The 27592-nt window shown below is 46.9% G+C and overlaps 1 protein-coding gene across 1 annotated transcript in view; it reads right to left on the bottom strand.

Annotated features, from left to right (window-relative positions):
• Positions 1-27592, bottom strand: part of ryr2a (ryanodine receptor 2a (cardiac)) — a 455564-nt gene that overhangs the window by 292145 nt on the left and 135827 nt on the right. The window contains 5 exon segments of the mRNA XM_078230647.1: positions 3823-3926; positions 6866-6970; positions 12632-12848; positions 18742-18934; positions 23550-23791. Of these exon segments, the coding sequence (XP_078086773.1) occupies positions 3823-3926; positions 6866-6970; positions 12632-12848; positions 18742-18934; positions 23550-23791 (861 nt within the window).

The raw sequence follows: 27592 nt of genomic DNA, 5'->3' as shown, positions 1-27592 counted from the left end.
GTTTTTACACTGAATGGGCTGACAGAGAAAATGGAATAAATGTGTGATTATTCCATCTGTCTTCACCACAATGATTCACATCGACAGAGTCAGAGGGCGGAATCTCATGGCCGTTCAGGCCGGCGGAATTTTCTAGTCCCACTGCAGTGAACAGAGATTTGGCTGGGCGCCTAATTCTCCGTCCTCGCTGTAGCAGCAGAGGGGCCTGAACCGCCAGTAAGATCACATCCACAGTCGTTTTGTGGCACAGCAGGAAGCCATCCGGCCATTCCACTAAAAGCTTTGGGCAGAATCTTCTCATTTTGGGACTAAAGGCCGGGATTATCCGGCCATTCATGCCAGCGGGATCGCCCAGTCCCGCTGACGGCGTGCCTCCACTGCGGACTTCCTGGTGGCCTGGGGCGGAATCGGTGGGAAATCTCACTGACAGCGGCGGGTCCGGAAGATCCTGCGTCAGCAAGCGACGCGCCACCTCCCACCGCCGAGAAACATGCGGCTGGGTGGCCAGAGAATCACTGAATGCCGTGTCGGGGGCAGGAATGTGGAGTGTTCCCTGCTGCCGAGACTGGAGGGAAATCACATCAAATGTTCCAGCCCCGATCTTATTGATTGTACACGTGGGTGTTTTACGCCGTTTTCAGTGGTGGGGCAGACCTGGATGACACGTTGCCCACCTTCGTGTCTGGGTGCCATATTAAAAAGGCGTCCAACATTACAGACCCACTATTGAAGAAAGAAGGTGGACCACCTCAAAATGGAGATGGATCTCAGGGAGCCCTCCGAGACCTGATGACGAATCTTCTGAGGATGAAAGATGGATCTCCAGGAACATTCTGAGGCTGGAAGATGGATGCCCTCCGGGACATCGAATCTAGAAGGTCCACCTGCAGATGCTCCTCTGACCCATTGTTGTGGTGTCCCAGGGCCCAGGGTAGCGATCAGCCTCCATCCTGAACTCTGGAGGCAAACCCAGGCATTGTTCAGGCGTGATTTCCGACGTCTGTACCAAACATGTTTCATGCCGGTTTGTTATCCCAGCTTGGATAGTCAGATGCTCTTTCCTAGGGTAGAAAGGTCAAGTATTCGGGGACAGAGGTTTAAGGTGCGTGGGGAAAAGTTTAGACGAGATGCGCGAGGCAAGTCTTTTGCACAGAGGGTGACGAATGTCTGGAACGCGCTGCCCAGGGAGGTGGTGGAAGTAGGTATGATAGCGGCATATGAGGGGCAACTAGACAAATACATGAACAGGAGGGGAATAGAAGGATACGGACTCTGTAAGTGCATACGGTTTTAGTTTAGGCAGGCATCATGGTCGGCGCAGGCTTGGAGGGCTGAAGGGCCTGTCCCTGTGCTGTACTGTTCTTTGTTGATTGTTCTTTGTTCAAGCAGCATCACGGAGAATCTGACTAGGAAGACTCAGGCCTTCGCCCGTTAATGGAATGGAAATGAGATTCACACCGTCCTCTGGTGGGTTTTCTGACCTGCCATGAGGGGGCACCAGGGTAGGAGCCCGCGGTGAATTCACACCAGCATGAAATCGGTTTCTGGCCCCCTCATTATATTCTCCCCTCATGTCCATCACAGAACACGCAGGTGGGGGCTTAGGAGAATCCTGCCCTTTATCTTTCCTTCCGCGCTACTGTGTAGCTACGGGCGGCACGGTGGCACACTGCTGCTTCACGGCACCAGGGACACAGGTTCAATTCCAGCCTTGGGTCACTGTCTGTGTGGAGTTTGCACTTTCTCCTCGTGTCTGTGTGGGTTTCCTCCGGGTGCTCCGGTTTCCTCCCACAGTCCAAAGATGTGCGGGTTACGTTGATTGGCCATGCTAAATTGTCCCTTAGTGATAGGGGGATTAGCAGGGTAAATATGCGGGGTTACAGGAATAGGGCCTGGGTGGGATTGTGGTCGGTGCAGACTCGATGGGCCGAATGGTCTCCTTCTGCACTGTAGGGATTCTAGGAATTGACTGACATACACCACTCCTTCATTACAAGAATGGCAATTTTGGACACATCTGAAACCAGGTACTTGCAGTTACCTGTCTGTGAATTGAAATTTAAGTGTTGTTTACATTATTAGGAGTAATTTATGCGTGTTGGGTAGCTCAAAAATTAATATGCACATTGCACATCTCTGTGGCAATGGATTTCACTCTCAGGAATACTTCAATCATTCTTCTTGTAAATAATCTGCCTACTTTTGTCCAGCTGACATATTAATGCAGCAAAGAGAAAAGAGCGGGGAGTCATTGTGGCTGAGGAACGCATAAATCATGAAAATGAAGGCTCCCAAAAGGCAGCAAGAACACTCTGCCTCTGCATGACAGTCAAGGCCAGATCTGTGAACGTTTCCTTGCAAAGTCTCTGCACATTGGAGCTACTGAATGCAAAAGTCAAGTTTGATATTCGGCATTACTTAATGAGACATCAGGGGTCTCACTCACCAGCTGGAGAACCGGCCACGTTGTCTCCTTTAGGGAGGTTTTTGCTGCATTATGTGCCACTCAGGCACTTAACTGGACTACAGCCAGCCTTCCCAGGGGTCAAGGACCCTGGGACCATTGCTCTTGCCCACCAAGAGCTGTCGACCAATCAGAGGCCGCCAGCTCTATTGAACAGTAACAAGGGAGGTGGTGGTTGCCACCAGCGCAACACCCACTCGAGGCCTAGGATTGCAGAGCGAGCCAGGCCACAGGAGAACAATGGCAGGAGGATGTCACATGGAGAAGGAGAGGGAGGTGATGGGGGTGTTGGTCGCAAGGGCAGTGGGGAGAGACTCTCAACTGCAATTCTCTTCCTGTCACCGGGTCCCTCATCGGGGACTGAGTGTCTTTGAACAAGTGACCACCACCACCCCCCACCGCCACCCCCCAGCTCCTGCCGCCTCGGGTACCTGCAAGCAACCACCTTGGCAAGACCAGCTGGGTTAATACCAAAGGCAATGGGATGAGTCGCTTAAGTGAGAATCATAGAATCTACAGTGCAGAAGGAGGCCATTCAGCCCATTGGATCTGCACCGACTCTCCAACACAGGCCTTTCCCCCACCCCCGCCCTATCTTCTTAACCTCACAATTTACCATTGCCAACCCACCTAACCCGCACATCTTTGGACTGTGGGAGGAAACCGGAGTACCCGGAGGAAACCCGTGCAGACACGGGGAGAACGTGCAAATTCCACACAGACAAGTCACCCAAGGCTGGAATGGAACCCGGGTCCCTGGCGCTGTGAGACAGCAGTGCTAACCACCGTGCCACCGTGCCAACCCATTAATTCCCACTTAAGTGCCGCAATTGGCGGCAGGGTGGGATGACCATCCACAGGCCTTCCCATTGCAAAGTAAACTGGAGGTCCCCACCCGCCACCCTCTATCCAGATTAAATCCCTGCCCGCCACAGGGAAGGGCATTAAATTCCACCCAACCTTTTCCCTATTTTGTGGTTTTGACACTAACTTGCAAAAGTGAATTTTACAGAACCCGAGATGGACACAAATTCAGCACAAAATCGAGGGCCGTCGTTTGAAATAATTCAGAAGCTGAATCCATGTTCTCACAGGGTGGAATGCTTGTGGGTGGGGGGGCGTGCGTGGAGTGGGTGGCTTATCGGAAGATTACAGATGGGCACTGATTTTCTCTTCATCGCTCTTGCAATTTTCAGGAACTACCAGACCCAGAGAGTGCAAGAATAAGCTGTAGAAGGAATATCGGCATTCAAACATTGACCGCTTTATAAAAATTTATTTGCCCCAAACTCCAAGGGAAATGATGTCTGCTCCTGCCCCCGTATGAAGGAAAGGATTAAACGAAATAACAAACTCACTTGAGGGTTTCAAGCGACATCTGCAAATTGTAATTGCGTTCCTGTTCCGGTAACTTGGAGAATTCCACGAGACAAGGATGCTGCCGTTTGTTGTCATCCCGGATCTGTGAGGAAAAAGCCAAGTCTGTGGTAAGCAACGACAGCTTCTTTGTTGTCACAAAACAATCAAAAGCCTGTCTCACCGAGATGAGGAGGAATTTCTTCAGCCAGAGAGTTTGGTGAATCTGTGGAATTCATTGCCACGGAAGGCCAGGTCACTGAGTGTTATTTAAGACAGAATCATAGAATCATACAATGCAGAAGAGGCCCTTCGACCCATCGAGCCCAGACCGACACATTAGAAACATTTGAACTCCCACCTAATCCCATCTGCCAGCACTTGGACCATAACCCTGAATGTTATGATGTGCCAAGTGCTCATCCAGATACTTTTTAAAGGGTGCGATTATTGAAACTTTCTGTGCATTTAATTAACAGAGATAGATGGGTTCTTGATTGGTAAGGGGATCGATGGTTATGGAGAAAAGGCAGGAGAATGGGGTTGAGAAACATATCAGCCAATATCGAATGGTGCGGCAGACTCGATGGGCCGAATGGCCTAATTCTGCTCCTATATCTTATGGTTACCGATCTGAAATAACACTGATTTTTCTTGCTGCAGAAATTTGAAGAGCAGAAAAGAATTAAGCTGCTATACGTTGTGGAATTCTGGCTACAGTATTACTTCTTTAATGTTTATCTTCTGTTTCAGTTAGAATAACAATGCAAAACCTCGCCTTTCTGCTCGGTTCAAATATCTTAAATCTAGGGCAAAATATTTTATTCAAAGGAGCCCTCCTAAACTCATCATCATCTCTAAAACAAATTGATAAAATAAAATCTTGACATTTCCTCAAAAGGTTGAATGGTTTCTCACTGTAGAGGCCGGAGGTATTAGGTTTCCTTGTCTCACGGTGGCTCACGCGATAATGTGTCATTTTCTATGAATATTTATCTTTACCAGATATAGTAAGATTGAGAATTATGTGTGTGTGTGTGTGTGAATGTTTGTGTGAGTGTGCATGTTTGTGTGTGTGTATGTGTGTGTGTGTAAATGTTTGTGCATTTGTGTGTGTGTATGTGTGTGTGTGTGTGTGTGTAAATGTTTGTGCATTTGTGTGTGTGTATGTGAATGTCTGTGTGTTTCTGAGTGTGTGTGTGAGTGTGTGTGAGTGTGTGTGAGTGTGTGTGTGTTCATGTGCGTGAGTGTATGGTTCATGTGCGTGAGTGTATGTGTGCGTGTGTATGAATGTGTGTTTCTGTGAGTGTGTGTATATGTATGCATGTGTGTGAATGTGAATGTGTGTGTTTCTGAATGTGTGTACGTGTGTGCGTGTATGTGTGTGTGTGTGTTTGTGTGTGTGTGTGTTTGTGTGTGTGTGAATGTTTGTGTGTGTTTGTGTGTGTGTGTGTGTGAATGTTTTTGTGTGTGAGTGTGTGTGTTTGTGTGAGTGTGTGTGTGACGGTGTGTGTGTGTTTGCGTGAGTGTGTGTGTGTGAGACAGTGTGTGTGAGTGAGTGAGTGAGTGAGTGAGTGAGTGAGTGAGTGAGTGAGTGAGTGAGTGCGTGTGTGAGAGTGTGAGTGAGAGTGAGTGAGTGAGAGTGTGTGTGTGTGAGAGTGAGTGCGTGAGTGTGTGAGTGAGAGTGAGTGTGTGTGACAGTGTGTGTATGTGTGTGAGTGAGTGTGTGTGTGTGTTTGTGTGTGTTTGTGTGAGTGTGTGTGTGATGGTGTGTGTGTGTGTGCGTGTGTGTGTGTGTGAAAGTGAGTGAGTGTCTGTGTGTGAGAGAGAGTGAGAGTGAGTGAGTGAGAGTGAGTGAGTGTGTGTGTGTGAGAGTGAGTGAGTGAGTGAGTGAGTGAGTGAGTGAGTGAGTGAGTGAGTGAGTGAGTGAGTGTGTGTGTGTGTGAGGGGGTAGGGGAGGGGGCACGGATAAAGGCTGTTTTCCCACAGTCAAGCATCATCCAATTGGATAATGAGTCTTTTTGCTTTCCAATTGGTGGAGGAAGGCAGTGTGTCACAAGGATGGATGTGTTTGGCCGACTAATGGCTGGAGTGTGGGGGCAAGTCATGTGAAGAAACCTCCAGAGTTACATTTAATCACAGTTGGCAACCTTAATCAGGTACCAAGAAGTCAAAGTTATTAAATTAAAGAGCAGAAGTTAATTTTTCCACCCATGAAGACATTTCTTCGTGTATTGTTTTTTCCAGGGACAGGGAACTGGATCCTCCTGGATCACAATAGAACTCTAGCCCACTGCTCACCCCTTTGTGCCTCAAGCCCCCTCTACTCCCCACACCTCCCGAGGATTGTCTCCAAACCACCAGCTCTGCCCTCCCCCACCGCCCAGGTCTGATCTACTAATCGACTCCATGTGGGAGCCAGACAGCGCCCTACCCTTCACAATTGCAGCAGGCTGCCTCTTGGCACTCTCAGCTCACCAGGGCCATTTTAACAAAGCCTAAACTCATTGACGCTTAGAACCTTCTAGCACCAGCTGTGAGTGGAGGGAGTCACGCTCAGCCATCTTTCTGCTTCGAGCAGAAATTGAAATTCCAGCCCAGGTGCCAAGTACCAGGTTCGCAGAGACTTCCAGCCAATGAGGGCGATGGTGCAGGAAAGCACGCTAACTGTGCACGTTGTAAAGTTTAATAAGTTCAAAAGGCACTGCTTTCTAAAATTGTCTTCCTCTTAACATAAAAGGGCGCGACCTTACCGACCGTTCATGCCACGCTCCCGCTGCAGCGAAGTCGGAGAATTTGGCACCCAGCCACATCTCCGTTCACTACAGCGGAATGGGAAAATCCCGCCGGTGTGAAGGACCATAAAGTTCCAGCCAAAATGTACATCTTCCTCCATTGGCTTATTAGAGTAAGTCTTTCTCCTGGTTCATAGTTAAACTGGTTCTTTTTTGCTAAGCTAATGAGCAGTAGAAAAAATGCCTTCTGGTTACAGTTCAAAACATGCCAACTAAATCCATGCAAATTAATGGTACAACAACAACATACCGGCCCATACGTCCAGCCAAGCTCAATTTTGTTCATCACCCAGAGCTCATGAATGTTTTCTGCTAGCTTTTCTCTTACTCGATCCAGGTGAGGTGGAAGTACAATCTGAAATAGGTTCAAGGGAGAAACATTATTCCCCAAAGTCATCTCACGGAAGATATTTTTACCCTAAAAGTTCAAGATACAGGAGCATTAGCCAAGGTCCAGGACATCATGAGGCTTTATTGAACCAAACATTACCCCCAAATTCACTTAAGCAATCTGCTCACCCCCATCGCAAGTTAGGTACCTGATGGGCAATTAATCGGGCAGGAGGGTGACAGATGAGAAACCAACCACCTTCCCAACTGCACCCCAATTAAGTCCATGGCGGAGGAGGGGTGGGTGCCTCGTTCAAAAGCGAGGGAGTTCAGACTGCCTGATTGAAGGACGCGGCATGTGGAAGAGGGGGCAGCACTGAAAGCCATCCCCTGGCGCTCAATCCCCCTCCCCGACATGACTCCTGTCACCCTCTCGTAATTACCTGTGTCTGGGGCCTTCCTTGATCTAGGGCCTGGGGTGGGTGCGGTACTGACAGCAGCCACTGCCTTCCCTCCAACTAGCCAATAACAGGATATTCTGATCCCACTGCTATCAATGGGGCTTCCCACTGAATCCACACCTCACTGCCAGGAGTGGGCAGGGATGCGCCATGCGCCAGCGGGAAAGGGTGGACAAATCCCCACCCTTTGACTGTGTTTTCTATGGAGGAGGAGTCTTAGATCCTGAAATTCCTCCAGTACTACTCATAATTTGATCATTTTCATGAATCCTGCATTAGGTACACTTCGAAATAGTTTGGCAACTTTTCAGCCTGTGGGCTTTAGATGAATCAACTGTGGCTGTACCACCTGCAGCATGGCATTTGGGTGGCAAGATGGCACAGTGGTTAGCACTGCTGCCTCACAGCATCAAGGACCCAGTTTCAATTCTGGCCTCGGGTGGCTGTCTGTGCCGAGTCTGCACATTCTCCCCGTGTCTGCGTGGGTTTCCTCCGGGTGCTCTGTTTTCCTCTCACAGTCCAAAGATGTGCGGGTTAGGCTGATTGGCCTTGCTAAATTGTCCTTAGTGTCCCAAGCCAAATAGGTTAGGGGAATTAGCGGGGTGAGGTTACATGAGGTTACGGGGTAAACCTGGGTATGAGTCAGTGCAGACTCGATGGGCCAAATAGCCCTCTTCTGCACTGTAGGGATTCTATGATCTATGATTTTCTCAATTAGAGAGCAAGTAATGACCACCAGTCAGAGTGGCACGGTAGCACAGTAGTTAGCACTGCTGCCTCACAGTGCCAGGGACCTGAGTTTGATTCCCAGCTTGGGTCAGTGTGTGGAGTTTGCACATTCTCCCCGTGTCTGCGTGGGTTTCCTCCGGGTGCTCGGGTTTCCTCCCACAGACCAAAGATGTACGGGTTAGGTAGATTGGCCATGCTAAATTGTTCCTTAGTGTCGGGGGGACTAGCTAGGGTAAATGCATGGGGTTATGGGGATAGGGCCTGGGTGGGATTGTGGTCGATCACATTCAATGGGCTTCCTTCTGCACTGTAGGGATTCTATGATCTATGAGTTGGTCAGGTGGAGAGCAACTAATGACCACCAGTCAGATGAACAAGAGAGAAGCACTGCGAATGAACCAAGAGTTAAAGAAAGTGCTTTACATACATATGAACCAACCTGCTTCGTACTAATACAGAATAAATTCTGCTAAAACAGGATTAAACATCATTCTAATAAAACACTTTATATGTAGTGCTCGGCACCTGTGAGTTGGCAGCAATTCATCAAAAAAAGCTATGATTCCTCAGTGAAAGTGTGAATCATTGCTTAATACTCAATATTTATCAGTCAGTTTGGAGTTAGCTGCTGGCAGTGACAGAGTCACAGCTGCACAGGTTTGATACTAAGGGGCATATTTTCCCCGAGTCATTTATTCTGATGCAGAAATGGAAGTGAGCAGAAAGTGAGAGGAATGAGTCATTAATTGAGGTGCATTTGCAATGTTAGGATCTTGCAAAGTTGGCATTGCAATGAGAATTCCTAAAGAGACTGACAACGTGATTGTTCCTGTTTAGAGTCATGACTCATGGTCTGCCCGTGTGACGCTCACCATCCAGCAGCACAACGTTGCGTAGAAAGCAGTGGATTAATAACGTCACTCGCTCCTTGTTCTCGGATTACAAGCAGCATTCAAAGGGTTTTTTAAGCCATAGAAACATAGAATCCCTCCAGTGCAGAAGGAGACCATTCGGCCCTTCGAGCCTGCACTGACCACAAACCCATCCGGTCCCCATCCCCATAACCACACATATTTACCCTGCTAATCCCCTGACTAAGGGGCAATTTGGCATGGGCCAATTCATGCTAACCTGCATATCTTTGAGGTGTGGAAGGAAACTGGAGCACCTGGAGGAAACCCACGCAGACACGGAGAGATAATCATAGATAATTATAGAATCATTCAGTGCAGAAGGAGGCCATTCGGCCCATTGAGTCTACACAGACCACAATATCATCCAGGCCCTATCCCCATAACCCCATTCATTTACCCTAGCTAGTCCCCCTGACACTAAGGGACAATTTAGAATGGCCAATCCGCCCAACCCACACATCTTTGGAGTGTGGTAGGAAACCGGAGCACCCGGAGGAAACCCACGCAAACACGGGAAGAAAGTGCAGTCTCCGCACAGGCAGTGACCCGAGGCCAGAATTGAACCTGGGTCCGTGACGCTGTGAGGCAACAGTGCTAACCACTGTGCCACCGTGCCTTATGAACTAAACATCTCATTTGTATTCCTTACTTTAATTAACATCAACTTCACACAAGAACAGCAGCAACAAAGAAACAGAATATCTATCTGCTCATTACCACATTGTTAACCACATTCATAAAATGCTGCTGGTAAACGGATATTAGTCTGTGATGTTGACCATGATGTGGAGATGTTGGACTGGGGTGGGCACAGTAAGAAGTTTCACAACACCAGGTTAAAGTCCAACAGGTTTATTTGGAATCACGAGCTTTCAGAGCACTGCACTCACTCAACTGATAAAGGAGCAGCGCTCCGAAAGCTCGTGATTCCAAATAAGCCTGTTGGACTTTCACCTGGTGTTGTGAGACTTCTTACTGTGATGTTGACAGAATCAAAGCAGATTAAGCTATAGCAGTGGTTCCCTAACCTTTCCTATGTCATAGCACACCTCTATACCATCGAAGAATTCTGGTAGCGCTCCACCAAAAAACATTTTTGGGGTGGAGAACGGCAACATGGGCGGAAAATCCGGAGAGAATCGGGAAGCGTTGGTTTCCATGTTTTACTGTGCATGCGCGGATGCCAAAAATCTGTTTTCCACCATAATAATATTGAACACTGATAGCTTCAATTCCAGCTATTGCAAAACCTGGACCATTGACTGGGAAAAATGCAAACAATACAATACAAATGTAAAGTTTGTTTATTAGTCACCAGTATGGCTTACATTAACACTGCAATGAAGTTACTGTGAAATTCCCCCAGTCACCACACTCAGGCGCCTGTTCGGGTCAATGCACCTAACCAGCACGTCTTTCAGACTGTGGGAGGAAACCGGAGCACCCGGAGGAAACCCACGCAGATACGGGGAGAACGTGCAAACTCCACACAGACAGTGACCCGAGCCAGGAATCGAACCCGGGTCCCTGGCGCTGTGAGGCAGCAGCGCTAACCACTGTGCCACCGTGCCGCCCACCAACTGTATAAAGGGAACACTGATTTCCTTAAAAACACATTTTCACAGATAATTGATGCACTTCATACAAGAGCTTGGCTGGAATTCTCTGACCGTTCAGGCCCCGCTGCAAGTGGGGATGAAGAATTTGGCGTTCGACCAAATCTCTGTTCACTGCAGCGGGACCAGAGAGTCCCATTGACGTAACCGGCAGGGAATTCTGGCCTTAATATTTTGAAACGATCATCGACAGGAACGGTGACCATTTCTCGCCACAGATGCTGCCTGATCATCTGTGTTTTTCCAGCATTTTTTCTTCTTGGGTCAGATTTCCAGCATCTGCAGTCTTCTACTTTTGTATTAATATTTTGAATACTGTTACCTCAGGTAGAAAAATTAAGTCTGAGAAGAAAGCAGTAACGTAATTAAAAAAGAAAGGACAGAAGGCTGCAGGATAGAAGTCTCAGGATAATGGTAATCTTATATCTTGGCATAAGCTAAACGTAACAATAGATACAGGTTATTGGCATGGTTTCAATTCTGTGATTTTCAGAACAACATACGCCACTTTTTTACTGCTCTCTGTCTCTTTCATTTCTCCCAGGATTTTGGACCCTTTTTGAGTTTACGGTGGGGGTGGATGGGGCTTTTGCCTTCAGCTTCAAGTCCCGTTGGTCATGCTCATGGACCTAACCAATGTAAAAAATCTAAACCGCGTATGTGCGGCTCCTTCCCGACTGGTGCATGCGCTGAAGACGAAGGTTAGTTTTAATCATTTTGAATCTTTTCTCATGACACACTTGAGGGGGGGGTCTTCATGGCACACTGGTTGGGAACCACTAGATTATACTGGGCCGGCACGGTAGCACAGTGGTTAGCACTGCTGCCTCACAGCGCCAGGGTCCCGGGTTCAATTCCAGCCTCGGGTAACTGTCTGTGTGGGGTTTGTACATCCTCCCCGTGTCTGCGTGGGTTTCCTCCCACAGTCCAAAGATGTGTGGGTTAGGTGGATTGGCCATGCTAAATTGCCTTTAGTGTCAGGGGCACTAGCTAGAATAAATGTATGGGGATAGGGCCTGGGTGGGATTGTGATCGGTGCAGACTTGATGAGCTGAATGGCCTCCTTGTTGGGATTCTACGCTTCAATACATTGGGAAAAATCACTGCTGTATTGCACAATATTGCACAATAACTATTCACATTCAAGCAATGTGGTTAAGTCAAAAAAAGTCATTGATTGGTCACTCCCTGAACTGGAACATCACACCAGTAAAGGACATAAACTGAAAGCAGTGGGCAGTGCCAAGCAATGCTGCCTTTTTAAAATAATAACACATCCTGGGGTGTGCTGTAAAATAGCAGCACATCAGATTTGATGTGACACATTAATAAACTAGAAGGACTAAGGGATGTCAGGCCATCAATGATTTACTGCCCCAAAAGATGCTGTCTTTCTAATCAGACTCTGGACTTCAATACAAGATCATATTAATACAGAGATGGGAGGCAATGGTGCAGTGGTATTGTCACTGGACTAGTAATTCAGAGACCCAGGGTAATGCCCTGGGGACCCAGATTCGAATCCCACCCCAGCAGATGGTGAAATTTGAATTCAATAATAATCTGGAATTAAACGTCTAATGATGACCATGAAACAATTGTGGATTGTCATAAAAACCCATATGGTTCACTCCTGGTCTTTAGGGAAGGAAATCTGCCGTCCTTACCTGATCTGGCCTACACGAGACTCCAGATCCACAGCAATGTGGTTGACTCTTAAGTGCCCTTAGCTGAAGAGCAATTAGGGATGGGCAATAAATGTTGGCCAAGCCAGCAATGCCCACATTCTATGAATGAATAAGTTTTTAAATATTACTTACATGGGCAATTTCGCAGAGTTGTATTTTTAGACAAAGGTTCCAAATCTGCCCCTGAATCATCTCATCTAATATGCAGCTTCTGCACCCAGTATCAACTTGTGGCGATATTAAAAATATGCAACCGTCCAGCAAAACAAGTGCCTTACCTGAGTCGTACCCACAGGCATTGGTGTAAAGGCAGCTTGCGTGAGTGAGATGTTAGGGCCCAGGAGGTCCCTGACGCCATTGTGGTCTTGTTTGTATTCGTTCGTGTGTTCCACTCTCATCTTCTCTTTAGGCAGCAGGGCTTCGAAACAGGGAGCATAGCCTGGAGGAGGGAGGAACTTAAACTCCCCGTGACGACCGCCAAGCAAAAAACGGACTCTAGGGAGACACAAGTGCAGCTTATTTGGGTGAAACAGCTGAACTAAAATCTAGAAAGTAGAAAACTCATGTAAATCTATGTCGAGCAGAGTAACTAAATTCTAGTCTGACAGTCTGGATCACCAACAACCTCTCCTGTTCCTTCCACATTGATGCTATCTTAAGAAAGCCCACCAACACCTCTGCTTTCGCAGGAGGCTAAGGAAATTCAACATGTCCACTACGACTCTCACCAATTTTTACACTCACTTGCACGACAGAAAGCATACTTTCTAGATGTTTCACAGCTTGCCATGGCTCCTGCTCTGATCAAGAGGAAAGAAACTACTGTGAATGTAGCCCAGTCCATCACGCAAACCAGCCTCCCATCTATTGACACGCTCTACTCTACCTGTTGGCTCAGAAAGACAGCCAGCATAATCAAGGACGCCACACACCCCGAACATATTCTCTTCCACCTTCTCCCATTGGGAGAAAGATGCAAAAATCTGAGGTCACTGACTCAAAAACAGCTTCTTCCCTGCTGTCATCAGACTTTTGAATGGACCTACCTCGTATTAAGTTGATCTTTCTCTACACCCTAGCTGTGACTGTAACACTACATTCTGCACTCACTCCTTTGCTTCTCCCCTGTGTATTCTATGAACAGTATGCTTTGTCTGTACAGCGTGCAAGAAACAATGCTTTTCACTGTATATGAATACACGTGACAATAATAAATCAAATCAAATCAAAATTCAATCAGGAGCCACCACACAGACATAGTGCGTGGGATTTTCTGACTGCACTCGCCCTAAAGCTGGAAAATCCCATCCAAGGTCAACGGATGGTCCGTGTCCTGTCCGCTGCAATTCCCATGGCAGGCGGGATGGGAACATTCCACCCAGTAAATCTCCACCTGCGTCATGAGGATTATTTTCGGAACCAACATTTGAGACTAGCACAGCTTGAGTGGCTTCCTGTGCTAACACACCCTGAATCTCTTGAAGTCCACCAGGCAAGCATCCCCTTCAAACAACACCATCAGCTAACAAAGCATTGACACACAACCTCAAAAGGCATCTGCCTGAAATCTCGGAACGCATGCTGGAATACACCCCGCACGCCACAAAACTGACAACGGTCAGTTTGTGGCGTGCGGTCGACTGTAAACAACGCCAAGCCCAACCCGGTAACTGACCCGAGCGGTGACATCCCAGGTTTCAACCTTCCGCAGGAAGTCTTGAACGACCCACAGCCGCTTCAGAAGGTGCCAGGGAAACTGCGGGCCACCTTCTCCACACGTGCAGCATGTGGAACAGCTCAGGCTGTAACCGTGGCCATCCTAGGCAGGCCACTGCCCACAGAGTGAACCTCGGGCCTGGGAGATCCATTCGCGTTGGGAGCATGGCCATATACTGGGTCAGCAGAAGCTGTCGAAAGGACCATTAAACTGGACATCGAACCATAACAGCTACCCCAGCCATACGAATAAATCAAGTGGAGGGCTGCTCAAAGCGACACTGGGCCAGAAATTGAATGAGAAAACTAGCAACAATTCTCTGACCCACAGACTTTCAAGTCAAGTTTCCCACGGGGGATTAATTTTTTTTCACCTTAAATTCATTAAATCCTTCAGTACAGAAAGAGGCCATACGGCCCATTAAGTCTGTACCGACCACAATCCCACACAGGCCCTATTCCCGTTACCCCACACATTTACCCTGCTAATCCTCCTGACACTAGGATCAATTTAGCATGGCCAATCAACCTAACCTGCACATCTTTGCACTGTGGGAGGAAACCAGAGCACCCAGAGGAAACCCACTCAAACAGAATGGGCAAACTCCACACAGACATTGACCCAAGGCTGGAATTGAACCCAGGTCCTTGGCGCTGTGAGGCAGCAGTGCTCACCACTGTGCCATTGTGCCGGCCCATAGATTCCTAAGTGCTTTTAAATTGAATTGCAATGAACGTAAGCCATCATTCTAATTCATTTTCCCTTGTTTCTTAAGTGTCCATTAGCCACTTTCCCTTGTGTTAATAGTGTGGGGTCCGAGAAGATTGGGACCAGAGGTTAGGTATTGATTGTCATCGCTTCACTGCTTCACGATATGAATCAGAAAGCCACATTATCAACTGCAGTGGATACAGGTGGAAATGTAGTTAGCATATTCTACATTACAATTTCTAACACTTATCTTGGAAGTAAAAGTGGCAGTAACACCACAAATTCAACTGGCTTTTTTGTGCTCAGAAATTGAACTCATTCTTTCAAACTGAAATTCCCCACATGCTAAGGATTATCTTCACTTCTGGGGGGGAAGATTAAAGTCTCTTTGAACATCAGCACTTACAAGTTTCTCACCTTTATGAACAATTCTGCTTTTCTTTTCTTAAGACCAAAGTGGATAACTTCACACTTCCCTATATTAGCTTCCATCTGCCATCTTGTTGCCCACTCACTTAACCAATCTATATCTCTTTGCAGTTTCTCTGTGTGCCTCCCCATCTGGCTTAGTATAATCAGCAAACTTTGATACGTTACTCTCTGAGTCTTCATCTAAGTCATTAATATAGATTGTAAATAGCTGAGGTCCTAGCACTGATCTGTGCGGCACTCCACTATTCACCGCCTGCCATCTTGAAAAAGCACCGTTTAGGCCCACGCCCTGCTTTCTACCTTTTATCCAATCCTCGAACCAAGCTAAAATACTGCCGCCAACTCCATGAGTCCTTATCTTGTCTATCAACCTTTTGTATGGCACCTCATCAAATGCCTTTTGGAAATCTAGATGGTTAAGTATATAAAAAGGAAGAGAGTAGCTAAAGTTTGCCCCTTAGTGAAGACAGGACAAATTATCATGGGGAATGAGGAAATGGCAGAGGTAGTGAACAAATATTGTGGGTGGGATTTTCCAGCCTCGCTCGCCCCAAAACCAGAAAATCCCACACATCATCGACTGGTTCCCCTTCATCCACCCTACTAGTTATATCCTCAAAAAATTCAAATAAATTTATCAAAAAAGATTTTGCTTCAGAAAAACCATGTTGACTTGGTCCAATTATACTGTGTTTTTTTAAGTGCATTGTTAAGTTCCTTAATAATCAATTCTAGCATTTTCCCAACAACTGAGGCTAGGATAACTGGCGAGTAGTTCGCTGTTTTCTCTCTCCCCCTTTCCTGAAAAGTGATGAAGCATTTGCCAACTTCCAATCCAATGGGATTACATAAGAACATAAGAAATAGGAGCAGGAGCAGGCCATCTAGCCCCTCGAGCCTGCCCCGCCATTCAATAAGATCATGGCTGATCTGAAGTGGATCAGTTCCACTTACGCGCCTGATCCCTATAACCCCTAATTCCCTTACTGATCAGGAATCCATCTATCCGTGATTTAAACATATTCAACGAGGTAGCCTCCACCACTTCAGTGGGCAGAGAATTCCAGAAATTCACCACCCTCTGAGAGAAGAAGCTCCTCCTCAACTCTGTCCTAAACTGACCCCCCTTTAATTTGAGGCTGTGCCCTCTAGTTCTAGCTTCCTTTCTAAGTGGAAAGAATCTCTCCACCTCTACCCTATCCAGCCCCTTCATTATCTTATAGGTCGCTATAAGATCCCCCCTCAGCCTTCTAAATTCCAACGAGTACAAACCCAATCTGCTCAGTCTCTCCTCATAATCAACACCCCTCATCTCTGGTATCAACCTGGTGAACCTTCTCTGCACTCCTTCCAAGGCCAACATGTCCTTCCGCAAAGAAGGGGACCAATACTGCACACAGTATTCCAGCTGCGGCCTCACCAATCCCTGTACAGATGCAGCAAGACATCTCTGCTTTTATATTCTATCCCCCTCGCGATATAGGCCAACATCCCATTTGCCTTCTTGATCACTTGTTGCACCTGCAGACTGGGTTTTTGCGTCTCATGCACAAGGACCCCCAGGTCCCTTTGCACAGTAGCATGTTGTAATTTTTTTCCATTTAGATAATAATTCAATTTGCTATTATTTCCTCCAAAGTGAATAACCTCGCATTTGTCAACGTTATACTCCATCTGCCAGATCCTCGCCCACTTACTCAGCCTGTCCAAATCTCTCTGCAGACCTTCTACGCCCTCCACACAATTCACTTTTCCACTTATCTTTGTGTCATCTGCAAACTTTGTTGCCCTACACTCAGTCCCCTCCTCCAGATCGTCGATATAAATGGTAAATAGTTGAGGCCCCAGTACCAATCCCTGCGGCACGCCACTAGTTACCATCTGCCAACCAGAAAAGCACCCATTTATTCCGACTCTCTGCTTTCTGTCGGACAGCCAATCCCCAATCCACGCTAACACCCTACCCCCAACTCCGTGTGACCCAATCTTCTTCAGCAACCTTTTGTGAGGCACCTTATCAAACGCCTTTTGGAAATCCAAAAACACCGCATCCACCGGTTCCCCTCCATCAACCGCACTAGTCACACCTTCATAAAAATCCAACAAGTTCGTCAAGCACGACTTTCCCCTCATGAATCCATGCTGCGTCTGCTTAATCGAACCATTCTTATCCAGATGGCCTGCTATTTCTTCTTTAGTGATGGATTCCAGCATTTTCCCAACTACAGACGTTAAGCTGACCGGCCTGTAGTTACCCCTTTTGTCTATTTCCTTTTTTAAACAGCAGCGTAACATTAGCCGTTTTCCAATCCGCCGGCACTACCCCAGAATCCAACGAATTTTGATAAATAACCACTAACACATCCGTTATTACCTCTGACATTTCTTTCAGTATCCTGGGATGCATTCCATCCGGGCCCGGGGACTTGTGCATCCCAAATTGAAGGAATTTTGGAAAATCACAGCTAACACACCCACTATCTCTGCAGCTACCTTTTTTAGAACCCTCGGGCATACGCCATCAGATCCAGGGGATTTGTTAGATTTTAGTCCCTCGAGTTTCTCCAATATTTTTTCACTGCTGATAAGAATTTCCCTATTTTGCTCATTCTTTTTAGCCCCTAAAGTTAACGTCTATTTCTGATATGCAACTTGTGTCTTCTCCTGTGAAGACAGACACTAGTGCGGAATCTTCCCATCCCGTCCGCTACAAGAATCAGAGCGGGCGGGACACGAAACACGCAAAGTTCTGTTGACCTCGGGTGGGATTTTCTGGTTTTGGGGCGAGCGAGGCTGGAAAATCCCACCCACAATATTTGTTCAATACCTCTGCCATTTCCTCAATCCCCATGATAATTTGTCCTGTCTTTGCTTCTAAGGGGCAAACTTTAGCTGCTCTCTTCCTTTTTATATACTTACGAAAACTCTTACCATCTGTTTTTATATTACTGGCTCGTTTACTCTCAGATTCTATTGCTTCCTTTTTTATCAACTTTTTGGTGGTCCTCTGCTGGTTTCTCAAACGCTCCCAATTCTCAGGCGTGCTTGCAACTTTGTAAGCCTCTTGATAAGAATGTCATGCCAAGATGGATTTTGGGTGAAAGGATAACTGAGCTTGGACGTCACAGATGAACGGTGGGGGGAGGTAGGCTTCAGTGGAGCAATGGTGGTGAGGGGATGTCATCCTGAGGGAGCAGGGGTCTGAGTAAACCCTCGTGGGCAGCCCATGCAGAGTGAAGACACCCTCGATACTCCTCCTCCCTTTGTGTATAGCCTCCCATCTCAACAGCCTCTGTTATACTCAGAGCAGCTAGCCTGATGTATCCAGCAATTGCCGAAATAGTGCACCCTTTCCAATACACTGTGAGGGGACACTTCTATCAATAGCAGATTGGAACACATTAGCGTCAGGTTCATGTGGTGGTTCTTAACTTGCTCAACTATCTGCTCTGCAATTTTGACGGATCCTTACACAAACACTGAATTAAAACAAGCGCAGGAACGGAGAAAGCGCTAAGAATTACTAACTTCACTCCTGTAGAGAAGCTGACCACAGGAAAAAAGAGGCCATCGGTGTTGAAGTTTTCAAACATTCCCTGCACCGGTTGCCCATTAATCCGGAAGGAAATGCTCGGAGCGCTTAAATCCAGACAGCAGCTGATAACATCATCGGCTCTTAAGAGGTGCTGGTTCGGTGAACTTACTGTCCGTGCAATACAACCTAAAGGAGAAAAAAGACACATTTAGAAAATACAACCTCAGTTTTCTCACGTCACAAGAGCTCACCAAGGTCGACTTTCTGCCCTTGGGAAGAAAAACGATGCATGTTTATTTTGATAGTTTTTAACCAACCCCAGTTAACGTGGCGAGTGGGGTGGTATTCCCTCAAATCACACTGTGAAACACCATATTGAGATCGTGGACAGAAACACGGCTAATCGGGGCTCATGCCAAACAATATTGCATCACTGTTCTCTGGGATCCAAATTGGCACTTCAAAAGGTGGCACGGGGTGGCACAGTGGTTAGCACTGCTGCCTCACAGCGGCAGGGTTCCAGGTTCAATTCCCGGCTTGGGCCATTGTCTGTGTGGAGTTTGCACGTTCTCCCCGTGTCTGCGTGGGTTTCCTCCGGGTGTTCCGGTTTCCTCCCACAGTCTGAAAGATGTGCATTGACCCGAACAGGCGCTGGAGTGTGGCGACTAGGGGAATTTCACAGCAACTTTATTGCATTGATAATGTCAGCCTTACTTGAGACTAATAAATAAATAAACTTTTAGTTCAGATTGAGGAAAAGATCATCAAACTGACCCAAGGTGGATTGGCCATGCTAAAATTGCCCCTTAGTGTCTCAAAATGTGCAGGTTAGGGAGATTTGCAGGGTAGATAGGTGGAGTTACAGTGATTGGCCCTAGGTAAGATGCTCTGTCGGAGAGTCGGTGCATTCGATGGACCGAATGGCCTCCTTCTGCACTGTACGATTCTATGATTCTATGAAATGGAAAACACAGACCAATCTGTGACACATCAAGTTAATTAACAGATACAGAGAAAAGATACGCGGTCATCAAAAAGGAAGCATTAACAGTCATGTGGGCAGATGAGAAACTTGATGACGATGATGATGTCTTGGGTCTTCACATTAAGTCAGAAGCAGATAAAAACCTTCAATCACACGATCCAAGACAAAAAAGACTGCAGCAATGTTGTCAAGAGTTCAAAGGTTAAAATTAAGATTAATGAGGATTGATACTCATACAGTCTATGTTCAAAGGAAAAAAACGGAATAGACGCATTGAACCAGAGGATCCAGAAATATGCGACATTGAATTGGTTTAGGACGTCAAGGGGTTTGCTATAGTGACAGTCCGTACCTTACCAGCAACTGCACAAAGATTGATGGGGAGGTGATGGTCTAGTGGTATCATCGCTAAACTATCAATCCAGAAACTCAGCTAATATTCAGGGGAAGCGGGTTCGAATCCCACCACGGCAAATGGTGGAATTTGAAACCAGTTAAAAAGTAGCTGGAATTAAGAATCTACTGATGACCATGAAACCATTGTCGATTGTCGGAAAACCCCCCATCTGGTTCACTAATGTCCTTTAGGGAAGGAAATCTGCCGTCCTTACCTGGTCTGGCCTACATGTGACTCCAGAGCCACAGCAATGTGATTGACTCTCAACTGTCCTCTGAAATGGCCTAGCAAGACATTCAGTTCAAGGGCAACTAGGGATGGGCAATAAATGCTGGATAGCCAGCCAGCGACGCCCATGTCCAACGAGTGAATAAAAAAATGAATGAAATCGAAGAGACTGAAAAATCAAACAAGGAATGTAAGCCAATCAGAGAAATTTGCATTGGAGGATGGCTAACATATGTACCACATAATCTAGAGCCCAGATGCCCAGCAGACAGCACCTTTCACAGTGATCGATGATTTACTGGTATGCGATGATAGAATAATAATCCCAAGAGCACTGAGACTTGACATCTTACAATCCATAAGTTAAGATCAATTAGATATTACCAAGTGCGGAGCCAGAACAGGGCATTCCGTTTGGTGGCCAATCTCTCAAAATCAATGGAAGTAACAATATCTAGATGTAACGCATATAATTCACAATCGGGAATTAAAAGAACAACTAACGTCACCTTCTTTTTCTACAAGTCGCGGGACATCTAGAAATGGATTTGGGCATAAAGGGAAAATGTTCATAATAGTATTGGATTAGTATTCAAAGTGGATCGAACTAAAACAGTTTCTTGGTCATACATCAGATGCAGCAATAATGTTACTGAAAGAAGTTTTCTCAGTCCATGGGATTCCTGATAATGTGAAATCCGACAACGGTCCACAATTTACAGAATTTACAGAATGGGCAGCACGGTGGCACAGTGGTCAGCACTGCTGCCTCACAGCTCCAGTGACCCGGGTTCAATTCCGGCCTCGGGTGACCGTCTGTATGGAGTTTGCACGTTCTCCCCGTGTCTGCGTGGGTTTCCTTCGGGTGCTCCAGTTTCCTCCCACTGTCCAAAGATGTGAAGTTTAGGCGCATTGGCCATGATAAATTGCCCCTTAGATGTCTAGGTTAGATGGACTAGGTATGGAAAATGTGTTAGAGAGATAGAGAGAGCCCCTGGGTAAGATACTCAGAGAGTCAGTGCAGACTCAATGGGCTGAATGGCCTCTCCTGCACTGTAAGGATTCTATGATTCTATCATTCTATGAATTGGATTTGTTAACCCAAATTTCCCGAGGTTTCCTCAGGCTAATGGAGAAGCCGAAAGAGGTGTTGTGACAGTCAAGGCACCTCTGAGAAAGAATAAGAATTTGAAATTACCGTTCCTGATATGTCGATCCTAACCCTTGCAGAATGGATTGGCTCCATGTGAGTTACTCCATGAGAGTCACAGTCACAGATTCCTACCCTTCCACGTACATTGGCGTCACGGTTCAAAGACACAGACTTAGGCCCGAATTCTCTGGCCATTCGCGCGCCACTGCCAAGCAGAATGGAGAATTTGGCGCTCGGCCAAATCTCCACTCCCTTCAGCGGGACTGGCGAATCTCAGCTGCAAGGCGAGGTCAGAGAATACAGCCCTAAGAGAAAGTCCCAGAAAGAAAGGGAACTTACCAAAGTAAAGAGATGAGATGTGCTGGAATCATAGAAACCCTACAGTGCAGAAGGAGGCCATTCGGCCCATCAAGTCTGCACCGACCACAATCCCACCCAGGCCCTATCCCCATAACCCCGTGCATTTACCCTAAATAGTCCCACTGACACTAAGGGGCAATTTAGTATGGCCAATCCACCTAACCAGCACATCTTTCAGACTGTGAGAGGAAACCAGAGCACCCGGAAGAAACCCACACAGACACGGGGAGAATGTGCAAACTCCACACAGACAGTGACCCAAGCCAGGAATCGAACCCTGGCGCTGTGGGGCAGCAATGCTAACCACTGTGCCATCATGCCGCCCCAGATACGATAACTGTCACAAAGCAAGAACATCATTCGATCTTTGACAGGGAGAACAGGTTTGAATCAGAGATCAGTCAACACACGGAGAAAAATTGGAGAAATCACCATCCCCAACACCTTACCTTATCTGGAAAGATCAGAGCACAGTAAGAAAAAACAGAAGAGCTCCGGTTGCAACCGAGCAACAGCATGAATAGAAAGACCAGAGAAGTTGCAAATATTAGAAAGAAGGCACTGAAACAGGTGATTTCTGTTCAACAGCATCTAGAGAACGAAAAGCAGAATAAAATGTCCTCATTCCCCACAAATAAGAGGGAAATAAGGTATGGCAGACCAGTGAAGGCACCACCATGTTTAACAATGTAAAAGAAAGTGAGAATCTCGAGAAACTGGAGGAAGGATGAGCAGAAAGAAGAGATCGTGGAAAGAGAAAGAAAAATCAAATTTGCCTAAGAGAGCAGAGAAGATTACATTTCCTATAAGGCTTCAAAAGACTGAAATGTTCACAGTGGCACAGTGGTTAGCGATGCTGCCTCACAGCGCCAGGGACCCGGGTTCAATTCCGACCTCGGGTGACTGTCTGTGTGGAGTTTGCAACGTTCTCCCCGTGTCTGCCTGCGTTTCCTCCGGGTGCTCCGGTTTCCTCCCACACTCCAAATATGCGCAGGTTAGGTTGATTGGCCATGCTAAATTGCCCCTTAGTGTTAGGGAGATTTTCAGGGTAAATACGTGGGGTTACGGAGATCGGGCCTGGGTGGGATTGTTGTCAGCGCAGGCTGGATGGGCTGAATGGCTTCTTTCTGTAGGGATTGTATGATTCTATGATTCATAATGACTAGGAGGCTGAAGCATTGGGTTTCAGGAATGTGGAACTCTGAACAGAGAACTGAGAGGAGATGTAGGATATTGGAGTACGCTTGAATAAGCCCCACAAAGGGTTAACTGTAACAGTTTGTGATGTCATGGAAGGATGTGACATCTATTCATGGGATTCGAGAGTCTGGGAGAATGCATGGAAGGAAGGTGGTGTAAGGGAGTGTTCCCGTGACTGTAAACATGCTATAATAAAGTTAGAGGCCAGAATGTTCAGGCTATTCACGCCTCACCACTGCCTCAAGCGGGTACGTACAATTTGGCACTGAGTCAAATCTTCGTTCACTGCAACGGGACCAGAACATCCCACCGGCACGAATGGCTTGAAAATTCTGTCCAGAGCGTTTGCAGACGGCGGTCTTTGGGAATTATTGACACCTCAAAGAAAACATGCCCAACCGGGGGGGGGGGGGGGGGAGGGGTGTCTGAAACATCCAGGCCAAAGTGCCATTATTCCTAATTAAATAGAACTACATACCTGACCACAAGTGCAGTCCGTCAAATCCATAGGAGTAAAGGTCATCTCCTACACCATTCCCTCCCCATCCTTCACCCCCTCCAGGGCAAGGGGAGTAACCATCTGTTGAAGCCCAGCCAACTCGAAGGTGTGTGGCTTCTGTTGTTACAAAGGGGTCAACGTGGTCCACGATTAGCTCATAATACCACTTTTTGTATTGGGCAGCTCCGTCGCTTATCCCCAGATAGATATTGGGCCGCATGCTGAAAATAGAAAAGAGAAATTATGCTTCTTTATTTGAGAAAACTACCTCTCATTCTTGTTTCTCCATTCTAACCGACATTCTGGAGCACAATTTCTTAATCTTGTGGCTATTAGAGAAGCGGGGGGCGGAATTTCTACCGGAATTTGCCGTGGGAAGAATTGGCAATGTTAGTGGAAAATCCCGCAAGACCATGGGAACAAGAACCTCGCCGGCGAGATCCCGTTCTCAGATTTTTCCCCACCCCTCGCCGGTGACACATGGAGATCCCACCCATTCTTTAAATTGGTTGTCCCGTCGCTTGTGGGGGGTCCTCAGTGCCCGTGGGGGTGGGGGGCAGTTAATTTTTATTGCACATCGGGGCACCCTTTAAAGATGGCGCCCCAATCGCGGTGGAGCCAACCTTGCCGGCTCCATTAGGCCCTGCCCCAGCAGTGTGACGGTGAAAACCATGCCCCCGGATTCTCCGTGCACAAAGTGCCAAAGAATCTGGAGAGAAAACTCAGCGGTGCAGCTGGAGAGCTATACGTCAGTTTTCCCATTGAAACTGACTAGTCCAAAAAACTATCGGAAGATTCCACCACAGTATCTACACAGACCTGTGGATTGGTATCTGAGACAGGACTTAATTACAGACTTCCCAAACCATTTATCCACCAAGCAGAAGTTCTGGCCTAGGTGAGGCTGGGAGATGACACTGCAGCAAAATACTTTCCAACCATGTGACTGGGTGGCGTCAACGCATCATGCCCTCACTGCAGATATCAGAAAGGGTCATGGGTGCATTGGGTGATGTTCCATCCTACCCAAATCCAACCAATTTTTGGTCTCCCAAGGAAATTCCGGGTCTCTATCTTTTAAATGATGGATATTTCTTAAAACTGACATTTCAAATGAAACAACTTCCCAATAATTTTCATTTCATTCATTTTTTAGCTGGAATATTGAAGGGCGGCTAACATGGCAGAAGAAATCTTGGACCACCGTAGGAACATATGAATTGCAAGACAAAAACAGCCATCTCGTTCATCTTCTACCCTCATGTTTAGTCAAATGATACAATGGTAATGGAGTTGTTGACCAATCATGAAAGTTAGTCCTCATTAGTTGGTCCATAACAGACCCTGACATGAGGCAAGGAAATCCCCCTTTGGTGGAAAACCTTGGGCCACAGCTAAAGGAGTAGGTGGTGGCATGGTAGCATCGTAGTAAAGTCACTGAACTAGTAATCCAGAGGCCCAGGCTAATGCTCTGGAAACACATTTTCGAATCCCATCATGGCAGCTAGTGGAATTTTAATTCAATTCATGAATCTGGAATTGAAGGCTAAGTAATGGTGACCATGAAACTATCATCAATTGTTTGCTCATGCCCTTTGGGGAAGGAAATCTGCCATCTTTACCTGGTCTGGCCTACATGTGACTCCAGTCTCACAGCAAAGGTAAAGATTTAAAAAGGACCTGAGGGGCAACTTCTTCACGCAGAGGGTGGTGCGTATATACAATGAGCTGCCAGAGAACGTTGTTGAGGCAGGTACAATAGCATCATTTAAAGTGCGTATGGATAAGTACATGGATGGGAAAGGATTTGAGGGATATGGGCCAAATGCGGGCAGTTGGGACTAGCTGGGAGGGCACCATGGACGGCATGGACCGGTTGGGCCGAAGGGCCCGTTTCTGTGCTGTATTGCTCAATAACTCTACGACTCTATCGGTGGGATTTTCCAGCCGCGCTCGCCCCGAAACTGGAAAATCCCACCGGAGGTCAACAAACCTTTCCATTGTCCGCCCCGCACCAGCTCTGATCCCCGTGGCTGCCGGGACAGTAAAATTCGCCCCTATGACTCTTAACTTCCCTCTGAAATGGCCAAACAAGCCACTCAGGTCAAGGGCAATTCAGGATGGGCAAGAACACTTCCCATGAAAGAATAAAAAAAACTCACGTTTTTGAACCACGACAGTCAGTGTGGTTAGGGTACAGCTACAGTGCTGTTAGATAATGAGTTACAGCGACGGTGAGGCATATTTGCAAGTCAGAATGGTGTGTGGCTTGAAAGAAAGACTTATAGCACCTCTCATGACTACAAGAAGTCTCAAAGTGTTTTATAGCCAATGAATGACTTTTGACGTGCAGCCACTGTTGTGGTGTAGGAGACATGGCAGCTCATTTGCACTCAGGAATCCCATTCGAACATCAATATGAAAATGACCAGATCATACCTTCTTTGTGATGTTCACTGAGGGATAGATTTCAGCCAGGAAACAACAGTAACTCCTCCGATCTTCTCCAAAATAATATGTTGGGAAATGTAGTGCCCACCGAAGAGCTGGCACAGCTAAGTCCAAGGGCTCACCCAAGGCAGGCTGGCAGGCACAAGTGAGACAGGTGGGGCTCCAATGTGGACTGGGCACGGTAGCGAGGGGAAATGCAGGGGGAGGGGAACTTTGAGAGGGAAGTCAGTGATAGGCACAGGATGCACAACTGGGAACCACATCTCCTAGCCCTGCCACGGTGCTGCCCGCTTTCACCTGGCAGCTTGGAAATTGGCACCAGCATCCCCAAAGCATGACAAATGCAGGCAGTGGGGAGGCGAGGCTCCCAATTGGCCATGCATTCGTTACATGGCACAGTGGCACAGTGGTTATCACTGCTGCCTCACAGGAACCCGGGTTCGATTCCTGGCTTGGGTCACTGTCTGCACGTTCTCCCGGTTTCTGCGTGGGTTTCCTCCGGGTGTTCCGGTTTCCTCCCACAGTCCAAAAGACGTGGTGGTTAGGTGCTTTGGCCATGCTAAGTTCTCCCTCAGTGTACCAGAACAGGCGCCGGAGTGTGGCGACCAGGGGATTTTTACAGTAACTTCAGTGCAGTGTGAATGTAAGCCTACTTGTAACTAATAAATAAAAAAAACTGAAGAGCTTCAATTGGCAAGCGTACCACCTAATGCCTTCCCCACTGCGGGCAAAATACCCATGGCATGGGTAATGCCGCACTAGTGACGGGTGCGACACCACTGCCATGGTGGACAATTTTATGCCACCCTCAATCTACCCACCCACCTCTTAGGGGAGTGCAAAATTCCTACTCAACTGTTAAAACAAATGCTACAGAGAAACTTGATATATTTAAAACTTTTTTAAATATGTCCACTTTTTCTGCGATTAGAAATTAAATGTTTACTCTTACGAAGTAAGGAAATGAGGAAAGGAGTGAAATATTGGCTGGGATTTGGGTGGAATTTGGCTGGGATTTGGGTGGGATTTGCGTGGGATTCCCCTCCCCATATTTATTTATCCCAAAGCAAGGCGGCACTCAAACACTCAAAACTGTCTCAACTATTAAATGAATAAAATTCTCCAAGCGTTTAGTTTACCCCAATTTTCATCTCATAATATTTTTACAATATAATTGTGACAAAGTACCTTTCCTTAAAATGCAAATTATGGTTAGTGTGAGTGTGTCTTCAAACAATAAATTATGAAGTCAGGTTGAATAGATTTTGCTCCCTTGAGTTTCACAGAGTGAAGGGTGATCGAGGTGTTTAAAATGATAAAAGGATTTGATAGGGTGGATAAAAAAAAACCTTTTTCACTGATGGAGGAAATACAGATCAAGCAATATGATTTTAGTCGTAAAATTGGGGCGGCTCGGTAGGACTGTGGTTAGCACTGCTGCCCCTCACCACCATGGACCCGGGTTCGATTCCCGGCTTGGGTCACTGTCACTGTGGAGTTTGCACATTCTTCCCATGTCCACGTGGGTTTCCTCCGGGTGCTCCGGTTTCCTCCCACAGTCCAACGATGTG

This window comes from Mustelus asterias, chromosome 15 (genome assembly GCF_964213995.1).
Source record: "Mustelus asterias chromosome 15, sMusAst1.hap1.1, whole genome shotgun sequence".
In the NCBI taxonomy this organism is placed as follows: Eukaryota; Metazoa; Chordata; class Chondrichthyes; order Carcharhiniformes; family Triakidae; genus Mustelus; species Mustelus asterias.
The sequence above is the reverse complement of the archived record's forward strand: the minus strand, read 5'-3'. Positions and strand labels throughout refer to the sequence as shown.